The sequence below is a fragment of the Salvia splendens genome, chromosome 1 (assembly GCF_004379255.2).
Source record: "Salvia splendens isolate huo1 chromosome 1, SspV2, whole genome shotgun sequence".
In the NCBI taxonomy this organism is placed as follows: Eukaryota; Viridiplantae; Streptophyta; class Magnoliopsida; order Lamiales; family Lamiaceae; genus Salvia; species Salvia splendens.
Window position 1 is genome coordinate 12,974,948 of NC_056032.1, and position 22,518 is coordinate 12,997,465.

At 34.7% G+C, this 22,518-nt stretch overlaps 3 protein-coding genes and 2 long non-coding RNA genes across 7 annotated transcripts; 3 read left to right on the forward strand and 2 right to left on the reverse strand.

The window, feature by feature from the left end:
- Nucleotides 1-3,013: 3,013 nt before the first annotated feature.
- On the forward strand, nt 3,014-3,427 carry LOC121797870. Its single transcript, XM_042196667.1, has one exon. The coding sequence runs from the start codon at nt 3,014-3,016 to the stop codon at nt 3,425-3,427; it is 414 nt and encodes a 137-aa protein (XP_042052601.1).
- A 1,491-nt stretch (nt 3,428-4,918) lies between these two features.
- Nucleotides 4,919-7,031, reverse strand: LOC121796105. Its single transcript, XR_006049699.1, has 2 exons — nt 6,798-7,031; nt 4,919-5,539 (listed from the first exon to the last, which is right to left on the reverse strand). It is a non-coding gene; the product is annotated as an uncharacterized LOC121796105 (long non-coding RNA).
- A 6,957-nt stretch (nt 7,032-13,988) lies between these two features.
- On the forward strand, nt 13,989-17,058 carry LOC121742920 (serine/threonine-protein kinase D6PK-like). Its single transcript, XM_042136056.1, has 3 exons — nt 13,989-14,457; nt 15,570-16,281; nt 16,956-17,058. The coding sequence occupies exons 1-3, from the start codon at nt 14,000-14,002 to the stop codon at nt 17,001-17,003; spliced, it is 1,218 nt and encodes a 405-aa protein (XP_041991990.1). The 5' UTR covers nt 13,989-13,999; the 3' UTR covers nt 17,004-17,058.
- Nucleotides 16,746-18,597, forward strand: LOC121742929 (IQ domain-containing protein IQM3-like). 2 transcript variants are annotated; one of them, XM_042136067.1, is made up of 9 exons: nt 16,746-17,105; nt 17,186-17,300; nt 17,382-17,447; nt 17,520-17,608; nt 17,696-17,783; nt 17,850-18,023; nt 18,101-18,193; nt 18,287-18,388; nt 18,484-18,597. In XM_042136067.1, the coding sequence occupies exons 1-9, from the start codon at nt 16,957-16,959 to the stop codon at nt 18,526-18,528; spliced, it is 921 nt and encodes a 306-aa protein (XP_041992001.1). In that variant the 5' UTR covers nt 16,746-16,956; the 3' UTR covers nt 18,529-18,597. The 2 variants fall into 2 exon arrangements, with proteins under 2 accessions (XP_041992001.1, XP_041992012.1); XM_042136078.1 differs by having other exon boundaries at nt 17,877-18,023.
- Nucleotides 18,030-19,594, reverse strand: LOC121742938. Of its 2 annotated transcripts, none has more exons than XR_006038179.1 (3): nt 19,053-19,183; nt 18,279-18,352; nt 18,030-18,158 (listed from the first exon to the last, which is right to left on the reverse strand). It is a non-coding gene; the product is annotated as an uncharacterized LOC121742938 (long non-coding RNA). The 2 variants fall into 2 exon arrangements; XR_006038168.1 differs by lacking the exon at nt 18,030-18,158 and adding an exon at nt 19,474-19,594 and having other exon boundaries at nt 18,262-18,352; nt 19,053-19,109.
- Nucleotides 19,595-22,518: the final 2,924 nt, after the last annotated feature.

Genomic DNA, 22,518 nt, shown 5'->3' on the forward strand with positions numbered 1-22,518 from the left:
GTCAAATTACTCCTAACTGTGTAACCATCAATGTAACACTTACTATTGCGGCGGATAAATGAATGTAGGTCCCAATACTAGTATTTTAGTATAGTCGTCCATACTAATTCTGTCTTAGAAATACAGTAAAATAAAATTAAAATGAAAAAAAGAGAAAACAAAAAAAAAACTTTTCAGTATGTAATGCATTGAGAATAAATTTTGTTTAAATACATTTAATTATCTGGCCACTAAATTTAGTATTTGTAAATTAAACTTGACTTATACCGTTACAATACATATGATATAACACCTTTGTTTTTAACAAAAACATATTGTAACTATATATGCAGCATTGCAATCAGTGGCGGATCTAGGGGCAGGAGGGGGCGGTCGCCCCCTCCGTGCGACTATTTTCCCCTTATCGGGACGTAAAATTACCATGTCCGCCCCCCCGTTTGCCTCTGGCGTTGCCCCGAACAACGAAAAGAATAGCCATGTCCACACTAAATCAAGTTAATACTATATATTCCGCCCCCTCCGATTCCGGATCCTGGATCCGCCACTGATTGCAATGGACTAATTTTAGCTATAGCTTGACTTATTTACAATTACGTAGCAGGTAAATAATGATTTCTATGCATGGCATGGCTACCACGTTGATTATTCTATACGTCCTACTAGTACTACCACCGGTGGATTTGGGGTTCGGAAAGCCTAAACTTTCCCTTAAATCGAGCCGAAAATAGCATATCCACCCCCTCCATGGAATGTAGAAATGTATTTATTTTCAATAAATGTCATATAAAATGTAGTAGTCCAATAGTTTGGTGGTTGGATTTTTAACTAGTAGGTCTAGGGTTTAACCATCAACAAGAACATATTTTTTGAAATAAAAAAATAAACATTTTAATTTTTAACCATCTTAATTATTCTATATGTAACAAAATAAATATTTTAAATATTTTCGAAATCTAAATATTTACTGCTCTATTTATATCACTTTTGTACTATATAATATCTACAATGATTTTGAATGTATATAATGTTTATAATAATTTTATATTTTTAAATGAACAATACATATTTGCAAGCTAATGTATATTTATATTTTATTAATAAAACTAGTGCTACTTAAATATTAGTACAATATTATTTATTTTATTAATAAAAATATTATTAAATTAAATATTTAATATTTTAATATTAAATTCCGCCCCGCCATTTTCGGAGTGTGGATCGTGGATCCGCCTACTACTACTATAATAGTACATCTTAAAGTTTTAATTCATTTTCGGTCGTAGAAACCGCACACCCATTTTGATTATTTATTGGTTGTACTTTAATGATTAATTTCCATTAATCTATATGATCAATCACCATATTTTTACACAACCTTTTTCACCAGTACTATAAAATATCATACGTTTTAGTTACAATTATTTTTTGGTAATTACAGCATTCCTATTTTTCATTTTTGTATTTTAAGTCCAAAACTTGAAGGTAGATTTATCACCTTTGACAAACATCACGTGCCCTATAAACTTCCAAAAACATCAACAGATTAGAATATTCTTCGATAGCATCCAAATGCTGTTTGCAAATTACATCCAATATTAGTTGTAACTAAAATACTCCATTATTTAGTGCACTACGTACCATATAAGTCATTTTAAATAAATTACATTGGTCCATATGTATTGAATGCCAATTTATATTATATATATCACTTTTTCACGGGTGCGCCTGCAGCTTCGAAAATAACATTTCTAATAAATGCAAACCATATCTTTTAATGGATGTGGCTTTGTCCCGATTGCTTGGTGTTCTTTATATCAATCTTTTTTTGCGTATTGCGGAAAAAAATTGGAATATTTTCTTATGTTTCAAAATTTAAAAGTTTAAATTCATGTTTAAGCTCCCTAAAAAACTCATACTACAATTAAAGTACCCAATGTTTGGTCCATGCCATATATGCGTCGTTTATTTTTCTGAAGTTTTGGTGTTAGGTCATGGTATATGAGTACACTATATGACTATACCAGATTAACAAAGAGAAAAAGGATTCTAAATATATTGTAGTAGGAGTACTCCATAAAATGGTAGTAGTTTCCAAGTTCTCCTTTCTAGGCCTATATACGCATGGACTTTGGAAGGAAAAAAAATACACATCGCAATGCATTCTCTCTTTCAAAACTGGTATGTAGTCTCTCGTCTTTTATGCATCACTTAGCAGCTTTAGAAATTATTCGATTCTCAAAACTCGGCCAAGTTCTAAGGTGCATAATGAGTTTGAGGTGTTCCTATAAGTTAAGAGGAAGTAATTTTGTTTTTAAATATAATATGTCAATCTTAAATCTTTACTCAGATGGCTAGTAAGTTTGAGGTGTACATGTTCCTCTAAGTTAGAAGGAAGTCATATTATTTTTGTAGATAATATGTCAATCTCAAATCACTTTTATCTTTTCTTGACTATAAGTTAGAGCATCCACAATGGACGCCTGATCGGGGGCCGATCGCCCGAGATCGGGCTCGGGCGTCCTCGGGCTTCCATTGCAGGCGCCCAAGTGAGCCGACTGAAAGATCGGTCATCCCAGTCGGGCGCCCGATCCATCGGGCGCCCATTGCAATGCAATATCGGATCTGCCCGAGCCCGATTTTGCGTTTTAATTTTTTTTAAAATTTCTATCTATAAATATACCTTATTTTCACTCATTTCTCACACAACTCTCACACATCTCTCAACCCTCACACAACATCTCTCCAATCAAACATCTCTCTTTCACTCATTTTTCCAAAATGTTTCCCGAAGAAGATATAAATCGGGCTATGGAATGTGCAATGTTTGCTTTCGGGAACCAGATTCTCGCAGGTATTCGTGCAATACAAAAGCAAGATTAGGTCGAAGAGCAAGAACAGGTCCCGAGGCCCATCCGCCCATCGAGAGCATGGCCTAGCTCATCAACGTCTGTTCAAGGACTACTTCGCCGATGAGCCCCGGTGGGGACCGACAGTTTTTCGCTGACGGTTTAGGATGAGGCGAGAACTGTTTCTGCGCATTGTTCACGCGATGGAGGCCCGCGACGAGTACTTCCAGCAGCGGCAAGATGCGGCCAATAGAATCGGTCTATCCTCGCTTACGAAGTGCACGATTGTTCTTCGTCAGTTGGCCTATGGCACCACGACGAACATGTTCGACGAGTATCTTCACGTCAGGGATACAACTGGCCAGGAGTGTCTGGCAAAATTTTGTGAGGGTGTGATTGACGCCTTCGGCGCCACATATTTGCACAATGCCGAAGATTGTCAGTTCCTGATGATGATGCACGATAGGGTGCACAACTTTCCTGGAATGTTAGGGAGCATTGATTGTATGCACTGGGAGTGGAAGAATTGTCCGACAGCGTGGAGAGGTCAATGGAGGGGTTGGCAGCGGAAGCGTGCATAAAACATATTAATCAGATTGATTTAGCAGATTATTTAGACAAATTCTATTCGCGTAATTATCACATGTATCATGCTCATAACTTGAATTAAACATGCTTTAAGTATAATTGAAACCTAAAACATGCTTTTCTACGGAGTAGGAATAATACCTTGTTGATTCTCCCAAGAATCGACGATGGCTAGCGACTTCTCCACGTGAGGCGTTGAGTACTAGACCACGGATCTTCAGACTGGTTCCCGAACTGTATTCCGATATCAGTGTGGGCTGATCTCATCGGGATACTAGGACTTGAATAAATAGGACAGAAAAATCGATCTCACGGAGGAGAGCCGAGGAGAAAAATTCGCCCTCTTCCAGTAGGTGAGGGGGACGAAATTTTGTGCAAAAATTAAAGTGTGTTTTCTGTCTCATTTATTCTCTTATTTATATTAAGTTCCTTTTGGGCCCAGACAAGGATCTATGGAAGGTTTTGGATATGGGCTCCTCCAATTTGCTTTTTACTAATTAATTGAACCAACAATTTAATACAAGCTTTAATTGGAATATTACGAGCAGCCACTACAGAAGTAATATTGAACTCTCCCCATCCAAATCTGAAATTACAAGTAATTCGGGTTTCCGTTTTAACTTTCATTTCCCGCGCTTAAGATATAAATGTCCATTAATTAATTAATGTCTGCTATGGACTTAATTAATTAACTTCTTGTTAATTCCAAGAGTGGACTTAGTATGAAAGACTTATGTATTATTCATAGAGTAATCAAACTCCAACTAGCTAGGTTCCGAATAATAAAACATTGTTTCGCGCTCCTCTTGAGGACATTATCAAACGAGACTTACCTCGCGCACGATTCAACATAATAGCAATCCTAGCACCGCTAGATATTAATCACCACTACCCAATATATCAGGATTATTGGGTTGCGAAAAACCCGCACCATTTGATAAGTCAAAGCAGTGCATAATCAATACCGTATGCTCAATGCTAACATACATTGATTAAGAAATAAACATTTATCAAGACCTCGTCTTTCAGTAGATAGCATAAAGACTCGTCTCACTGTTAGATTCGTTCAATGCTTTACCACACCAATGTCATCTTATTTCAGTAAGGCTTAGAAATATGCGGACTGACATTGCAACATTTCACGATGGGCAGTCTAATTCCATCTAGGTTGTGAAATTCTCATTTTTCTTTGTTCAGAACTGACCGTGTTACCTTAAAGTGGACATCGCCCACAACCGGTCTACTAAAACATGTTAGGTTTAGTATACTGAAAAGCATGTTTCGAGCGAGTTCGCACGAATAGAATCTTGCTTGTGTATGGAAAAACTCTACAATCCACATTTGACCCGATTCAGTATCATTCGAGCAGTTTGCACGAATAGAATCAATATATTATTACATTGTGTTTGTGTAACACCCCCTACCCGATCGGCGAACGGTCGAATAGGAAATGTCACAATTACGGTACCATAAATTATGGTCAATTAAAAACCAAACTTAATTCATTAACCTATCAGCAAAAGTTCCAACACTATTTACAAACACAGCGGAAGCTATTACAAATATTCAAATACTATACATGCCACATCTAACAGAAATGGACACAAACGCCGCAAGCAGTGATCAGTGACCCACCGAGGATGCAGAGCTGGCGAAGAAACGAAAGAAATATCCAAAGGAATCCCCGATCCAATTAACCTGTAGCACACTCAACACTTCAGCCACAATTCTCTAACAATCAATAATCATACAACTTAAATTCTTATTATTATATTTACCAATCATTACTGCATATATCATATTATTATTTGCTTATTAATTTCTAACATACATTGGACAGCATCTCCTCTATAACCAACACATACCCAGAATCCAACAATAGGCAATATCAAACCCAGAATTTATCAACAGTCATCAGCATTTATATGAAGCATCTAATATTCCAAATGATATCCACACATTAACATAGACAAATCACAGATGTCATCACACGTATCAACATACCCGTACCAGTAGTCAAATCTTCGTCCACGACTTCAAATTTCCAAACTATGTCATCAGAGGGGTATAATAATACAAAACCTCACATATGTCATAAACTACATCTGCAAGTCTCAAATTTTCAATATTTATAACAAAAGTCAACAGAACCATGTAACAGAATCCATTTTCTCGTATAAGATATTATCGTATCAAATTATAACAGATGTTTCACATAATCTCATATTATAAATCATATGTTGTCACACACTTATTGTCACATATATCATTACGAATATTTTGATCGACATTATCACATAATTTCACACATGACCCCTTAATGTACTTAGTGACAGACTAGGGTACGCGGACCAGATCAGAATCAGAATCAGATACAGATGCGGATTTTGTCCTCGAGAGGACTCCGCACAGACCACCCAATTAGGGTGCAGACAGATAATCAGACCATCCATTTCGGATGCAGACAGATAATCCCGGGAACAGACCACCCATAGGGTACAGATCAGACAAACAAGATAGGGGCCCATCAGATAACAGACGATCCTCGCTTCGGTTATCCGGAAGACGAGTGATCACAGATAATGCAGCGCTGTTGTCCTATGGCATGCCAATTGTACCCACAGAATACACTCAAGCACGGGGCGTAAACACAATCAAATCTACTCATCTTCATCTCAATACATATTCTCAACTATTTCTAATATAACACATCAACAATTTATTTTCACACCATATCATATCGAATTTATTGATTAAATTCCGACATTCTCAAAACCATTCCAAATTTCCAACAACATAGACAGATCATACCTCATCACAGATAAATAGATAGATAGATCAGGCATCATCACATTTAATCATATTTGTATACATCTCATCATCATATATCATTTATCATATCCTCCTTAATGCTCATTTCCACATTATCTACAGTCACAACCATATTCTTCATTTCCACATTATCTACAGTCACAACCATATTCTTCCCTTTTCACATCTCATTACCAAATCATTCAATAATTCATCATATTCTCATGTTTTACTTCATAAATCTTTTATCACACAATTACTCACAATCTACTAAGATAATAATACATCAACACAGACAGACAAATCAGACCTCATCACAGATAGATAGATCAGACATCATCACATTTAATCACATTTATTTCCATCTCCTCAACGTATACTCTTTTCACATATTTCATTATCAAATCAATCAACAATCCATCATATTTTTATATTTTACTTCATGAATATTTTATCACATAATTAATCATAAATTATTTAGACAATAAGTCACGTAATAATCACGGAGAAACACGTAAGAGAATTAGGCCATTTAAGTGTTGAGCATGCTACCTGGATGACGATATTTCCAAACCTTTCCATTCGACATTTCTTCTTTCGCCGATCTTTTTCCTTTCATTTGCTACATTTGGGTGTAGTTGATTTCATAACGTTTACACGATTAAATCGACGGTTCGACAGAAAATCGGGGTGAGACTTATTTGAGAACCTCACGACTTTTCCTCTCCCATGGTGGACGGTTTTTCTTAGAAAAAATAGGAAGAAGAAGATAGTTTTTGGTATTTAATTTAGTCTTCATCAATTATTGTAATGTATGGCAATAGTTTTGCCATTTGGCACCTTTTTATTAAGCCACTTGTTATATAAGTTCTCTAGAATTCTCTTTATGCTTCACACTTAAAAAAAATGAATTCATCTCATGCCTAATATACTTAAAAAAAAACGTCACTTTTTATATAGGACATTATGTTAGTTTAATTCATTTAGAAAGACCATTATGCCCTTCTATCGCGTTTCCTATACGAGCACCGATTTAATTCTAATTTCTTGCTCAATCTTACTCACATTACACTTATTTTGATCTCTAGATTCCATATAAATTATTTTCCAATGGAAATTCCTAATATTTCTCGGCAAATTCGTCGAAAAACCCTAATCGACGACTTTTCTCAAAAACGTACTAAAACTCATTAAAACTCAATTCTTTGCTCACATATCCTTTCTAACACTTATTTAAGACTTATATTTCAGTATTTCATGATTTATTGAATTATCAAAATTTATTTTGTTATTTATTTCGAATTATTCGCCGAAAACCCTAATTTCGGTAATTTACTGCACCAAAAATTAACTTTTCCGTCTAAGGTGGATTTTAGGGCATTACAGTTTGCTTGTGCGTTTATAAGATGTTTTTTAAACATTTAAATGCATAAGAAGTAAACAAAACCTATGTCTTTTGCTTAGTAGACTGGTCGTGGGCTGCGCTCACTTTAAGGTACTACAGTCTGTTCTAAGCAATGCTTTGCAAAAGAAAAGGAGAATTTCACAACCTAGATAGGCTTTGGCTACCTATCGTGAAAGGTTGCAATGTCAGTCCGATTATTTCTAAGCCTTATTGAAATAAGATGACGTTGGTGTGGTATAGCACTGAATGGATCTAACAGCAAGACGAGTTTTTATGCTATCTACTGAAAGACGAGGTCTTGATAATTAATTTCTTAATCTACATACGTTAGCATTGAGCATACGACATTGAGTATCTACTACTTTGACTTACCAAAGGTGCGGGTTTTTCGTCACTCAACAATCCAGGTATATTGGGTAGTGGTGATCATTATCTAGCGGTGCTAGGATTGCTATTATGTTGGATCGTGCACGAGGTGAGTCTCGTTTGATAATGTCCTCAAGAGGAGCTTGAACAAGGTTTTATTATTCGGAAACTGGCCAGTTGGAATTTAATTATTCCATGAATAATAAATAAGTGTTTCTTGCTAAGTCCACTCTTTGAATTAATAAGATGTTAATTAATTAAGTCCATAGCAGACTTTAATTAATTAATGGACATTTATATCTTAAGCGCGAGAAATAAATAATAAACAAAACGGAAACCCGGATTACTTATAATTTTGGATTTGGATGGGGAGGTCAATATTACGTCTGTAGTGGCTGCTCGTAATATTCCAATATAAGCTTGTATTAAATTGTGGGTTCAATTTAATTAGTAAAAAGCTAATTTGGGGAGCCCATATCCAAAACCATCCATAGATCCCTGACTGCGCCCAATATGAATTATTATAAATAGGAGAATAAAGGAGACAGAAAATTAATTGATTTCATAATGAAATTTTCGTCCCTCTCTAATTAGTAGAGGAGATCGAAATTTTCAGCTTTCCTCCGTGAGAAAGTTCCTTCTATATTCGAGTCCTAATGTTTCGATAAGATCAGCCCACCCTGATGTTGAGATACAGTTCGGGACACCAGCCAGAAGATCCGTCGTCTAGTATTGAAGATCATCGTGGAGAAAGCGCGAGCAATCAACGATTCTTTGGAGAATCAAATCGGTAACTCTAAACCGTAGTATTCATGTTTAGGATTTACATTCTATGAGCATGAATTATTTGCTTTCTAGCATGCAATTCTATGTTAACATGTGAATATATTAATCTCATAATTGGTCAAATAGATCCTACGTCTGATTTATTTGTTTTGTACAAGTCTTCCGCTGTGCAAGGGGCTCCAAAACCCCAACAATTGGTATCAGAGCCAATTTTTTGCTCTGATTATGTGGATTAATTTCATGTTATGTGAATTGCTTGAATGCATGTTTTTCTTTGTCGTGTGGTTGTTTAATTTTGTTTGAACGAACGACGAAGAATGAGAACCAATGGCGAGGGAGTACTCGGCTGGCACGAGCAGCCGGCGCTTGCGTCGGGGCTGCTCGAGGCTGTAAATTCAAGCCTCGGCGCTGCGCGTATATCTCTTGTGTATGTACGTGATTTTTAATCAATAGAGTAATCATTACTTGCATGTTTTGATTAATTGGTTATATGTATGTACTGGATGTTTGAATCAATTCTTGTATGATTCTTGTACGTTGTTTAAAATGTGATAATCAAATCGTCAATTTGCACACCCACGGCTGCGGAAAAATCGCAGCAGGCCAGTGGGAGCCTCTAACGGCTACGTAAGCAGCAGTGACGGTTCGAGTGGGAGCCCTTCAAGGGAAGCTCCCGGACTCGATAGGCGATCAGCGAGCAGAAGTTGCAGCGCTGATCGGACCGCGACACAACAGCAGCGACAGTCCGTTTGTGGCAGCGGCGGCGATCGGAGTTCAGGCTGCCCAAGCTTGCGGGATGGGCTGTCTCGACGGGACGCTGGCAGCAACGGTGATGACGCAGCAGCAGTTTTCGTGTTGAGGCAGCAGCGGTTGCGTAAGCGACGTCACAGCAGTGACGACGACGCAGCGATAGCGACGGAGACGAGCAGCAGCGGCTGCGGGCTCGGTGGGAGTGCGCGACGCTGAATTAAGGTAATTTCCCTATGCGCGACGCTCGCGCGGGTTCACCCGCGCGACGTCGCATCGTCTCGTTCCATGACCTCGCTTTCCAAATTTGATTAGGCTTTCCAAATCCTTGGATTCAATTTTGGAAATAATTTAAGATAAACATGGAAATAAGTTTTGAATATATCTTGTGGATTTTATATATTATATGAGATTTGATTATGAATTAAATCATGAATTAATTAGATTATTTCCTTATTTAATGGATTTATATGGATTTTATTTCTAGATGAATCCTAGTTATATTTGGAAAATAATAATCTAATATTTTATCTATATCCTATGGATTTATATGGATTTATTCCTAGACAAATCCTAGTTGGATTTAGATAATGATAATATTGTTTTATTCTTATCCTATGAATTTACATGAATTTATTCATAGATAAATTCTAGATGGATTTGGATAGTGATAATATAATATTTTATTCTTATCTTATAGGTTTATATGGATTTATTCCTAGGTAAATCTTAGATAGATTTGAATAATTATAATATAATATTATCTAATTCTATGGATTTATATGGATTTATTCCAAGATAAATCCTAGATGATTATGATAAATATTTATATTAATTTATTTTATCCTATTGATTTGAATAGATTTAATTCTATTAAGACAAATCTTAGATGGATTAAAATAAACATTAATCCAAGTTATCCTTATCTTTTGGATTTATATCCTAGATAGATTAGGATAAAGATAATATATAAAAAATCCTTATTTAATTGGATTTAGATAAACTTATTTATCTAAGAAATCCTAAGTAATATATGATATATTCTAGATGTCTATTCTAAATAGAATTAAGATTTGTATAAATCTTAGTTGATTGGATTTTATTTATCGTATGGATTATGATGGAATCGTTTCTATCTAGTAATATCCTAGAACGATTTAAATAATGATAATCCTAGATCAACGTTATCTTGAATTAAAGGATTTGATTTTATCAAAATAAAATCTAGAATGATCCTAAATGGATTTAGATAGTTAACACTATCTTGATAAATCCTAAAAGAAGTTGGATAATCATTATCCAAGATAAAACTTAATTATTTAGTTGATTCTCCCTTGACTAGATTAAATAATTATTATTAATTATCCAATGTGTTTAAATGTCTTGCATTAAATGGATGTATCTATTTATTTGGTGTTTACCTTTATAAGTGGATTATCTGCCTTATCTGCTTATGTGATAATTATGCAAAAACCATACAAAATATCTAAGCGATAATTACAACAAGTGCGTTGTATATGGTCTCCATCAATTGGTCTGCAATTTATGAAGCTTTTTTTCTAATATTATCGCCACCTGCTCTGTGGGGACAATAATCCTAAGAAATAGCGAGTTCATGAGGGCGGACTTCTAAAAAATAAATAGTATGAACTAGAATGTGAATGTGGTTTCCAATATTATCGCCACCTGCTCTGTGGGGACAATAATCCTAAGAAACTGCGAGATTCAGAAGTTCACATAGGATTTATGAGATAGCTTGATCTTGTTGGCAGCACATGAGCATTGTTATGGAAGTGTGTTGTAGAAATGAGACTCTGTAATGCTAAATTCGGTGGTCTTGCTTAGGCAACATTAGGCGGTCATGCCACACTGGTGGTCTCTGGACTATTCGTCGATGATTGTGACCAGTAAAAATATAAGATTTTAATGCGTATTGACCTCCTCTGGAGGATACAAAATTTTAATTTTACAGTTGCAAGATACATAATTGTTTTGTGGTTATTTGTGATTATGTATTGAGCATAAGTATGTGATAATAAGTTTATTTGCCAAATCTTCATTATGTCATTCAGTATCTTGTCTGCGATCCTTAAAGAAATAAACTCGAATACCAAAATTATGTAGACTGGAAACGTAAATGGATAAGATTCTCATCGCTAAAACTTGGAGTTTATACTCACTGATTCATGTCCTCCATTTCCTCGACATAATTCCACGAAGATTGTTCGAGAATGCATCTTGCATGTACTTGACAAGTTCTTTGAGGAATAAGGTCAAACTATTTTCTTTTAAGTAGCACGACAAGTCTTGGTTAGTGACGATGAAAGATGGGTGTCAATAGAATTTGTCAAGATGATTCGATTGGAATATCCTAGAGGGACAGAATGTTTTGAGGAATCTTTTGATCACTCAAATAGTTTTCTGACTCAAGTCATCGCCTAAATTAATAAGAAATGACTACAAGAAGGTTTAACTGAAAAGTAGAAAACCTTCAGAATATTAGTCGTTATATTACTGTTAGAGGAAAGTAACATGATAGATGACGAATTCATGAAGGCTGCATTTTTCCTAAGTCCTAGTTCATTTGAACAAAAGACTAGATATGGAAATGGGAGAGCCTGAATTGTCATCAAAGTTTGTCTGAAGCGAGTGAAGATGTTTTGTAAGTTGGATTGACCTCTTTTAAAGAAGGACAATGACTTATATGGAAATGCAACTTCTAAGTAAGAGATCTTGAGCCAGTTAGGTTTTTGTTGCAGTGGGAGCTATTTTTGCTCAATTATTATTTTATGGTTGATGTTTAAGGCATCATAGTATTGAAACGATACAAATGTAACAAGATTGAGTATGAAACAACACATCAACTTCTTAAACAATGAATGATAAAGTATTTATGGCTCTTAGTCTTAAGGCCAAGAAAATACTTAGCTATTGTTCAGACTGATCCAGACCATCAAGATTTTAACGATTTGTTTGTTAAATAGCTTGAAAGTCGAGAATGTCTGTTTGATGCACTATAAGTGAGAATCATTCGATTCAGATCGCTTACGGAAGTGCAACATAGAAAGACTAGCAAGTCTCAATGATTTACACCATAAGGAGACAAGCAATGGGTTATAATCAGTAGTGGGAGCCTAACCTCCATTGACGAATCCAAGCGTTCTTCAGAAGAATGTGATAGTTATGTAAGAAAGAATCAAAGTCTTTCTAAGACAAGTTTGATTAAGTGATGAGTTGTACTCATGAAAATCTTATCATTGATAGGATAAGCGTTAGATATAACGGGATACACCTTAAAGAAACTACCATCATCAGTACCTTCTACAAAACACGAGTTGTGGACTAGAGCGACCCTAGTCTAGCACATCTCAAGGTGTAATGTTGTTCCAATGCATGTTGGAAAGGTATCCAAGTAATTAGAGTTGAGTACTGATCAGGCATGTTTTAAGGTTGTCCCAAATGATGTAAGATTATAAGTTCTTTAATATTCAAAGATAGAACTCTTGTTTGAAGATCAAGAGAGGAACTAAAAGCCTAACAACGTGATAACTCTCAGGACAAAGAGAGATATCGAATTTTCCATATTACCAAAGAGTCATACCATTAGAAACTTTTGCGATAATAAAATCAACTTCAACACCTAAGATTGTATGAACCATGTCGTAGTGGGAGCGTTCCTAGGAACATAACAAGTTCATGGGTCTAAGAGTGTCGCAAGACTCGGTCTTAGATTAACTTGAACATAATCCTTTTAAATACAATGTAGAATTGGTTCATTTGGATATTCGTCCTTGAAAAGGTGATAGATTCCAAACTACAATCTTAGATAGACAACATGTTTTACAAGACTTGCAATACTACCTACAGGCTGTGTCAGTCAGTGGGAGCTAGTATAATTGCAAGTGTAAATATGGATCTCAAATGGCTAGACAGTGACAATGGGCTAGTATTAGTGTCTGTTTTATATGTATATAACTAAATATGCTAATAATCAAAATACAAAATATACTCCCAGTTATTAACACAATGGATGTAATTGAATATTCTCCATGATTTTGTAAAATTCGAACAATAAATTAAATTAAACGCAATAATCAATTCCTGCTGTTGTTTTCAACAACATAATCCAACATATCACCAATTCTGATTGAAATCAATAATTTTGACTCGAAGTATTTGGCAACATCGATATTGAAAAACGAATTAATTAAACAAAACAAATTATTTAAGAGCGTGTTTGGGCCCTAGCTAGCCGGCATAACGACCCAGCCTACCTTCCAGCCGGCCCAAAACATTCCCCACTCCATTTCCTTAGCTTTTCTTCAAATTATTTAATCTCTTCACAAACTACTTATATATATCTCATCAATCTTTCTCCATAATCACCAAAATGAATATCCACGTGGACAACACAAGCATCTCCACCAATATGAAAATGCTTGACGTGGATATGAAGTCAGCTGATAATTCAGACCCTGATACCACTTGTTACGGATCCAATGTGAAGAAATTTGTCGATTCGACAAGTTCTGACACCACATCTTGTGCAAGCTCTAGCGTAGATCTCGGGGCTAGGAAGCTGGTGATGGAGGACTTCCACTTCATGCAACGGCTAGGGAACGGCGACATCGGCACCGTGTACCTGGTGGAGCTCAAGGGCAAAAGAGGGTGCTATTTTGCGGCAAAGGTGATGGATAAAGAAGAGTTGGTTTATAGGAAGAAAGAGTGTAGGGCTGGGGTTGAGAAGATGATACTTCAAATGTTGGATCACCCTTTTTGCCCCTCCCTTTATGCAACCTTAGACTGTCCTAGGTGGTCGTGCTTGTTGACTGAGTTTTGTCCCGGTGGCGACCTCCACGTCCTCCGCCAACGCCAGCCGGATAAAAGGTTCGACGAAGATGCTGTCCGGTCAGTACTTTCCTGCTATCTTATAATCCTACTCGCCTAGCAAGTTTAACTGGATTCCCAAGTTAGTAATTCAAAAATGATATGCTACATATCTTAAATGATAAATTAGCGTCGTTTGTTTTGTTTTGTGAATTTAGTTTGATTCTAATATACTTATTTAAAAGTTGTTATTGACATTTATAATTTTTATATATTTCATAAAAATTAAAGTTCGATTTGTCATTTTTTTTAGTAATTTTGAAGTTTTAGATAAAAACGAACAAATCGGAATTTGATCTTTATGAATTTTGTAAAACTAAAAATTTCAACATCAATATTAGTTCTTTTAAGAATTAAACTAAATGTATAAAACAAAATAAACAATGATAAATGTGCATTACGCATGGTGCTCTCACATATGGTTCTCACGTGTATCATATTATTTCCCAATTGTAAGTAATCATGTTCGAATATCATTTCCTAATTGTAACTAATCATGTTCCAAATTGTAATAATTATTTAGTTATATATCACGAAATAGTTTAAAATCTAATAGAAGATTTTGTAGTAGGTCATATGGTCCCATATCGTAGACTCTGTAGAGTAATACAAATAAGTATGCCCATAAGCATATTGCACGCCACGATGAATGAGGACGATTTAGGTTACATAATTAAGATAATAGTAGTAAACATTGATATCATTTTGTTTTTTCAGTTATTTAGGTTCTATGAATCTGAACGAGGACGATTTAGTTTAAATAATTAAGATAATAGTAGTAAACATCGATATCATTTTATTTTGTTTTTTTGTTATATAGTACTCCCTCCGTCCATTATATGACACATTTCTTTTGTGCACATGTTTTTAGGTAGTGGTGAATAATGAATAGAGTGTTGTTTTTTGTGCCAAATGAAATGTGTCACTTATAATGGAACAGTTTAAAAGGGAATACCCTTTACTTATAGTGGGACGGAGGGAGTAGTAAACATTGATATCATTTTGTTTTTTTGGTTATCCAGGTTCTTGGTTATTCAGGTTCTATGAATATGAATGAAGACGATTTAGGTTAAATATTTAAGATAATAGTAGTAAACATTGATATCATTTTGTTTTTTTTTTTTGTTATTCAGGTTCTATGCCTCTGAAGTGGTGGTTGCTCTAGAGTATTTGCACATGTTAGGTATAATTTATCGTGATTTGAAACCTGAAAATATTCTCGTCAGATCGGATGGTCATATTATGTTGACCGACTTTGATCTCTCCCTAAAATGTGATAATTCAATATCAAAGGCACAACTTGTGCACGATCCAACGGACAAGAAATCTCACAACGCATTCGAAGGCCGCACTATAGCTGATCCAACACGATTTTCGATCTCATCATACATTTTGCCTAGTTGCATCGTTCCACATGTCCCATGCCTCCACCATCGGGGACACAAGTGGAAATCCTCCCCTATGAAAAAGAAAGGAGGCGGACATTGTGCGACCCTAAAAATCGTGGCAGAACCGGTTGACGCTCGATCAATGTCGTTCGTTGGGACACATGAGTACTTAGCCCCGGAGATTGTCTCAGGGGAAGGGCATGGAAATGCCGTGGATTGGTGGACGCTAGGAATATTTATATACGAACTCTTCTATGGCGTAACGCCTTTTCGCGGGAAGGAGCATGAATTCACTCTAGCCAACATTGTGGCTCATGGGCTCGAGTTCCCTAGTGAGCCAGTGGTTGCAGCCAGTGCTAAGGATTTGATGAGCCAACTATTGAATAAGGATCCAACTAAGAGAATGGGGTCCACACTAGGGGCTGCAGCAATCAAGCACCATCCATTTTTTGAAAGGGTAAATTGGGCACTTTTGAGATGCACAAAACCACCATTTATTCCAAAACCTTTTGATTGTGAAGAAAATGTTTCATCTACTTATCATCATTGTGATGGTAATTTAGATTGCTATTAAGAATTGCTAGAGTTTGTGATTTCAGTTATTGTTTTCATTAGAAGATAAATAAGTCGATTTGTTTTTTTTTTTGTTGAAAGGAAAAAATCTATACTCCTACAATTTTATGATTAGGTTTTGTGATTTCTCTTATTAGTTTCGATGGCTTACTAAATCCATATGTTCACATTACTCTATATACAGTTTGAATTACTGATTAGTTTATTCAATTTAGGATTAGCAGCTTCTTGTGTATCAAACTTACAAACAGAGACTGATAGACATTAAATTATTTCAGAGAAAAGATCAATTCCAAAGTTAAAGAAATATATAAACCAAACATATTTCGGTATCCAGAGTTGCTGGCAATAAATGGGTGTGCCATAGCATGCAGGTTAAGACAGTTACAAGACACCCCACTCTTTTGGGACCTCATGTTTTTTATTTCTTGACAAATTTGTTCTATATCAAGATTTAATTTCATTCAAATCTATGAGCTGGTGTAACTAACCAATAAATGATTTGAGAATCCAACTAATGTATTTGACATGATCTTGTTCATAACTTGTGTACTGCAGAATGAATCAAGAAATGGATCACACTTCTCCCACATCTCAAGACACTGATCATGATTCCACAAATGCCGCTCTCAAGCTGCAAAAGGTTTACCGGAGTTATCGTACACGTCGTAGATTGGCAGATTCTGTACTTGCAGCTGAAGAGCTCTGGTGATAAATTCTGCCCCACTAGTAAACATTATACTACTACTATTTCTTAGGATGCTTCTAACCGGATGACGAAAACGAAGGTGGCAAGCAATAGAATATGCTCGTCTCAACCATAGCACGACGGCTTTCTTCAACTTCATCCAACCCGAAAAACCATCTTCGCGGTGGAGCAGGATCAGCTGGAATGCTTCCAAGGCATGACAGTTTGGCAGAGTGGATTCAACTTTAAACCTCGAATTCTACGGTTCACGAAATTTTTTCATTTATGTTTTACAGGTAGGGAAGGGGTTAGTCAAGGATGCCAAGGCTCAAAAGTTGGCCTTCCAGCATTGGATTGAAGCTGTAAGATTGCTTTCTTACAATCAATCTTTCCTGCAGAAAGAAACATTTCTTCTTTGCTGATTTTTTTCACAGATTGATCCAAGGCATCGATATGGTCACAATTTGAGCATATACTTTGACGAGTGGTGTAGAAGACAGACACATCAACCATATTTCTACTGGTAAGTCCATAATTGATGCAAACTATTTCAAGATCCTAGTAATTCAAATTGTTGTCATTATATAATCATATATCTCTCGTTTATTAGGCTGGATATCGGAGATGGGAAAACGGTTGATCTTGATGAGTGCCCTCGATCAAGACTTAATCAAGAATGCATCAACTATTTAGGACCTGTAAGCATCAATCTAGACCACATGTGAATATATATTAGTATAGCTTATATTGGATTTTCCCATCAGTCTAGCTTTGTCTATTTTCAAAACAAGCAAGAGCGAGAATGCTACGAGTACATAATAGTAGAAGGAAAGTTCATCCACAAGCAAACTGGAAATGCTCTTGACACAAAGGAACAAACATCAGGCTCGAAATGGATATTTGTGATGAGCGTGTGTAACAAATTGTACGCTGGAGAGGTGATCCCGACGTCAGAGATTAAGAAAATCTTTAACCCTCAGCAGGAATTGATCCATATTCTTGTGTCTTGGTGCAGAAAAGGAAGGGGATGTTTCACCATTCGAGTTTCCTAGCAGGTGGTGTGACTCTAGCAGCTGGAAGGCTCGTTGTAGAATGTGGAAAGCTTAAGGTGTGGGGTAACAAAGTAACAATATGATGACTAACTAGCTAATATTCATATCAGTGATCTTCAAGAGAGTATATTGAAAATGCACCTTTTCAGTCTGTATCAGCTTATAGTGGACATTACCGGCCAACAGACGAGAGCCTCAGCATCTTCCTCGCGTTCCTGCAGAACAGTGGCGTTAAACTCGAGGACGTTAAGGTAAATGCTCTACACAACCATCATGCATAATTCATAAAGTCCTGTGAATATCCTGATCAGAATAGCCTCCTGATGTATCCAACTCTTCCATTTAGGCAGGTAAACAGCAAACCAACAGAGCTATGATGCTGAAAACTTAGTCCATGAGAAACACAACTCATTAAGGTGAAGTCTTGAACAGATATCAAGAAGCAAGGATGAGAGTCCCTGAGAGTGAAACACAGCAAAACTGCCATGATAGAGCTGATCCACAATGCGTTGCTTCACGTTCAGGGTCATGATCGGGGCCAGAAAAGATCCATCTAGACTCTACATTACTGATTAGGACCACCATGTTAATGATTTTCCTAGTCAAAACCCAACCTTGTGTATGATTGTTTTGGGGCATATAGCATTATAGCCCCAAATTGTCTTGAAGGATGAAAAGAATAACATGTTACTACTACTATTATGCTGCTGAATGAAACATAATACCAATGTACAATATCCACAGCCTAACTAAGAAATTCATAGATGCAACAAAAAGAAGCCAAACTCTGAAAGAGAAAAATTGCTGATATTGATTCTTTAAACAAGCACCAAGCACATAAGATCTTTTTACGATAAAGAAACATATTCATAAACATGATCTTCGAGTTGTGGACGTATAGAGAAGTTTACCAACCGTCTAATTTTCCAAGAACCCTCTTAACAGCTCCAACGCAACCTTGAGCTCAACAACCTACAATCATTGAAATAGATAAATAGGTATCTGCAATAAATTTCAACAAACCTATAGAGAAGCATAACACAAATGATCAGAGCATTATTCCAATGCAACAAATAAATTGCAAATGAATGATTCAAGCACAAGTATTTTTCTGCTGCTTCTCTAGGGCATGCGCAACAAGACCAGCAGGCGCCGGAAATTCTAAATATATTATTAAATTAACTAATTAACATCAAAATAATAATATTCAAAATTAAAGACATAGTCTGATTCGATTTAACACAAATTCAATTATATTTACATAAAATAGATTGATGAAATTAAACTGATTTATAAGGGAGTCCAATAACTAAATTAGGCCAACAATTAAACAAACCTAATATTAATATGATTAACTAGGTTAAAACAATGTATCATCTCCATCTGCGTTTGCGCCTCGTCCATCGTGTATTCGTGTTCTTCTTCTTTTTTATAAGCTCTTTCTTTCCATGCTTTTCTTCTTCTTACATGTTGATTTCTCCTCCTTTCTTTTTCTGTTTGATAAATATACAATGCTTAGGCAAAACATTAAAATTTGAAAAATTAATTTAAATTTGTTATAATGCAAACAAGAAAACGTGTATCTATAATATGTCAAATTTAAAATAACAAAATAGACATTGTATTATTGTACCGTTAGACATTGTAACAACAAGCTTTTCTCATAGTATATTATTTATTAGCTTATAAATGTCTCATTTTTTATTGACTCAAGTTTTAAAAGATTGTTCGACTTTATAAAAAAATAATAAAAAATGTTAGTGGAATTTGAATCTTATTTTTATATATTAATTTTATATATAATGTGAGTGATGTTAGTGGAATTTAAATCTTATTTTTATATATTAATTTTATATATAATGCGAATGAAGTGAGATAGTGAAATGTGAAGACCATTTGCCAAAAATAATAAAAAAAAAATTAGAAATTTATTGGTGGACGGATTGAAAAAAATACTATGAAATATTTAGTGATGAACGGATAGAGTTAGGGCTATCAAAATGGATATCGGGAACTGGATACACGATATCCAAACCCGAAATATCAGATAATTGGATATACAATAGCTGATTTTTCGGGTTTCGGGATCGGATTCAGGTATAGGATTTTTAGATTATTGGGTATCGGGTAACCCGATATCCGATCGGGTATACCCAAATTACCCGAATTACCCGATTTTTTTAATTTCTTTTAAATTTAATAAATTATGTATCTATAGTATTATTTTAAAAATCAAATGTACTCCCGAAATCCTTCACTCTTAAGTCACATTTAGGGTTAAGGTATGAATTGTGATCTTTATTATGGATGAATGATATGAATTTTTTTATTTCTAATAATTTGTAGTAGATTTTTTTTTATCCTAAACTCGAACTACTTCAAGTTTGTATCAAAGTCGAACTACAAGTTTGTATTTCTAAAATTTTGTAGTTAATTTTCTTAAATAATTAATTTAAAAAATATTTTAAAAAATCCACAATCGGGACTGGATACCCGAGTCGGGTATCTGGGTACCCGAAATCATTTTCGGATCGGGTATCGCAAATTAGATTTTGGGAAATTTGGGATTGAGTACCCGAAATTTTGGAATCGGGTATTTGCGGGTACCCGATTTGACAGGTAGATAGAGTATTGTATACCTTCTAAAAAACAAAACCCTCTATGTTCGTAAAAATTGTCACATTTTACCATTTCATGATGTCCGCGATTAAAAGTCATAACTCATTCCCCACTTTCCTTCAGAAAAGACAAACAATATGTTAAAATCCGTGTTGAGTTAATGCGCCAAATATGGTTAATTTCGAAATCATTTTGGCCAACTTCCATTCTTTAAATATATGGTTAATTACTCTATTAATATTAACAATATTATTACTGCTTACATTCTTTAAAAATAAAACTATTTCTATTTTTGTTTATCTCTTAAAATTATAAACATTACCTCTTAATTTACAAATTGTGCATTAAAATTAATTTTGTTTTAAAATTTTCTGCGTTTAAAAGACGGGAATAGTAGATTTTAAAGATATTCTCTGCATAGAATATCTATACATCATCATTTCTTTGTCTCAAGCTACTTATGTCATAGTATTTCATTTTAAATTGTCTCAACTTTCAATTTACTTGTCATTTTTTCATAGGATAAAACGAAACATATAAATATAATCTCATTTTACTTACTCTCTTATACTTATTTTATCGTGTTATTTGTGTCATATTTTATTTTAGACTTGTCTCAACTTTCAAATTACATGATTCATTTTTTTTAATGATAAAACAAAACTTATAATCTTACTTTCCTTACTCTCTCATACTTTACTTTATCGTGTTTTCATTCATCTACCACTAACTATAGTTTTCTAAAATCTCGACCCCTAATGAAACGTCTCAAATAATATGAGACGAAGGAAGTACTATTTAGATACGAATCCTAAAAGAAATATCCATGATTTAATTTATATAGTATGTCAAACAACTACATCAATTGATATGATAAATATACTTCTCCGCAGACAAAATACTTTATACTCCAATTTGCAAGAATTCAAAGAAATGAATAAAACAAACTTACCTAAAGTTGCTGAAAAGGAAAAAAATTGTGAATTGGTGAACAAATTAGTTGGCATATCGTAGAAGGAAGGCAAATTTTTCTCAGCTTTATAGTACTGCATTAGCAAAGATGTACTACTACAATTCTACAAATCCCAGTAAGTACGAAAGTGAAATAACTTTGTGTAATTTCAAAAAGAAAAATGTTTTGGAGACATAATGTCTAAGACATAATGAGGTTAAAGTAGTAATTTTGTATTATATTATGTTTATTATTAAATTAATGCTTTACATGTATACTATTTTACCCTTAATGGTATAAAAATGCATGTATGACTTCAATTAAGGAAGGTGGGTGTCTTAATGAGATTTGTGCCTGGCAATTAATTAAATTTCAAAGATTTTTAATTCATTTTTTATTAAGTATTCTCTCCTCTTCTCTAATTATAAGTCTATCAATAAATTCTCTCCTTTTTCTCACATTATAATTCTCCATCAATAAATTCTCATTATCTTTTTCTCCAAGTATAGTTTTACATCAACAACTTATCTCTTTTCCAATTTGCTCATTTCTAATTTTCTATAACAATAAAAAATATTATTTATACCATTTTATCACAGGTAGATAAAAATACGCATTTGATTAATTCCCTTTGCTTTGTCTCTTCACAAAATTAATACTACTAACTTTTTATTCATTAGAACAAAATTATTTATTTATGAGAATAGTAACTTTATTTCCAAAATAGTAACTTTTATTTGCAATAACAGTAATTTTTATTCCCAAAACATTAACTTTTATTTACAAGGATAATAAATGTTATTCATAAGA

What these genes read in the sequence shown, in the direction of transcription:
- LOC121742929 (XM_042136067.1), top strand. Translation starts at nt 16,957, where the DNA reads ATGAATCAAGAAATGGATCACACTTCTCCCACATCTCAAGACACTGAT. An exon ending in TCAGCTGGAATGCTTCCAAG is followed by an intron (nt 17,301 to 17,381) that starts GCATGACAGTTT and finishes TATGTTTTACAG; the next exon opens with GTAGGGAAGGGGTTAGTCAA. An exon ending in TAGAATGTGGAAAGCTTAAG is followed by an intron (nt 18,194 to 18,286) that starts GTGTGGGGTAAC and finishes GCACCTTTTCAG; the next exon opens with TCTGTATCAGCTTATAGTGG.
- LOC121797870 (XM_042196667.1), top strand. Translation starts at nt 3,014, where the DNA reads ATGAGGCGAGAACTGTTTCTGCGCATTGTTCACGCGATGGAGGCCCGC.
- LOC121742920 (XM_042136056.1), top strand. Translation starts at nt 14,000, where the DNA reads ATGAAGTCAGCTGATAATTCAGACCCTGATACCACTTGTTACGGATCC. An exon ending in TTCGACGAAGATGCTGTCCG is followed by an intron (nt 14,458 to 15,569) that starts GTCAGTACTTTC and finishes TTTGTTATTCAG; the next exon opens with GTTCTATGCCTCTGAAGTGG. An exon ending in ACCATCCATTTTTTGAAAGG is followed by an intron (nt 16,282 to 16,955) that starts GTAAATTGGGCA and finishes TGTGTACTGCAG; the next exon opens with AATGAATCAAGAAATGGATC.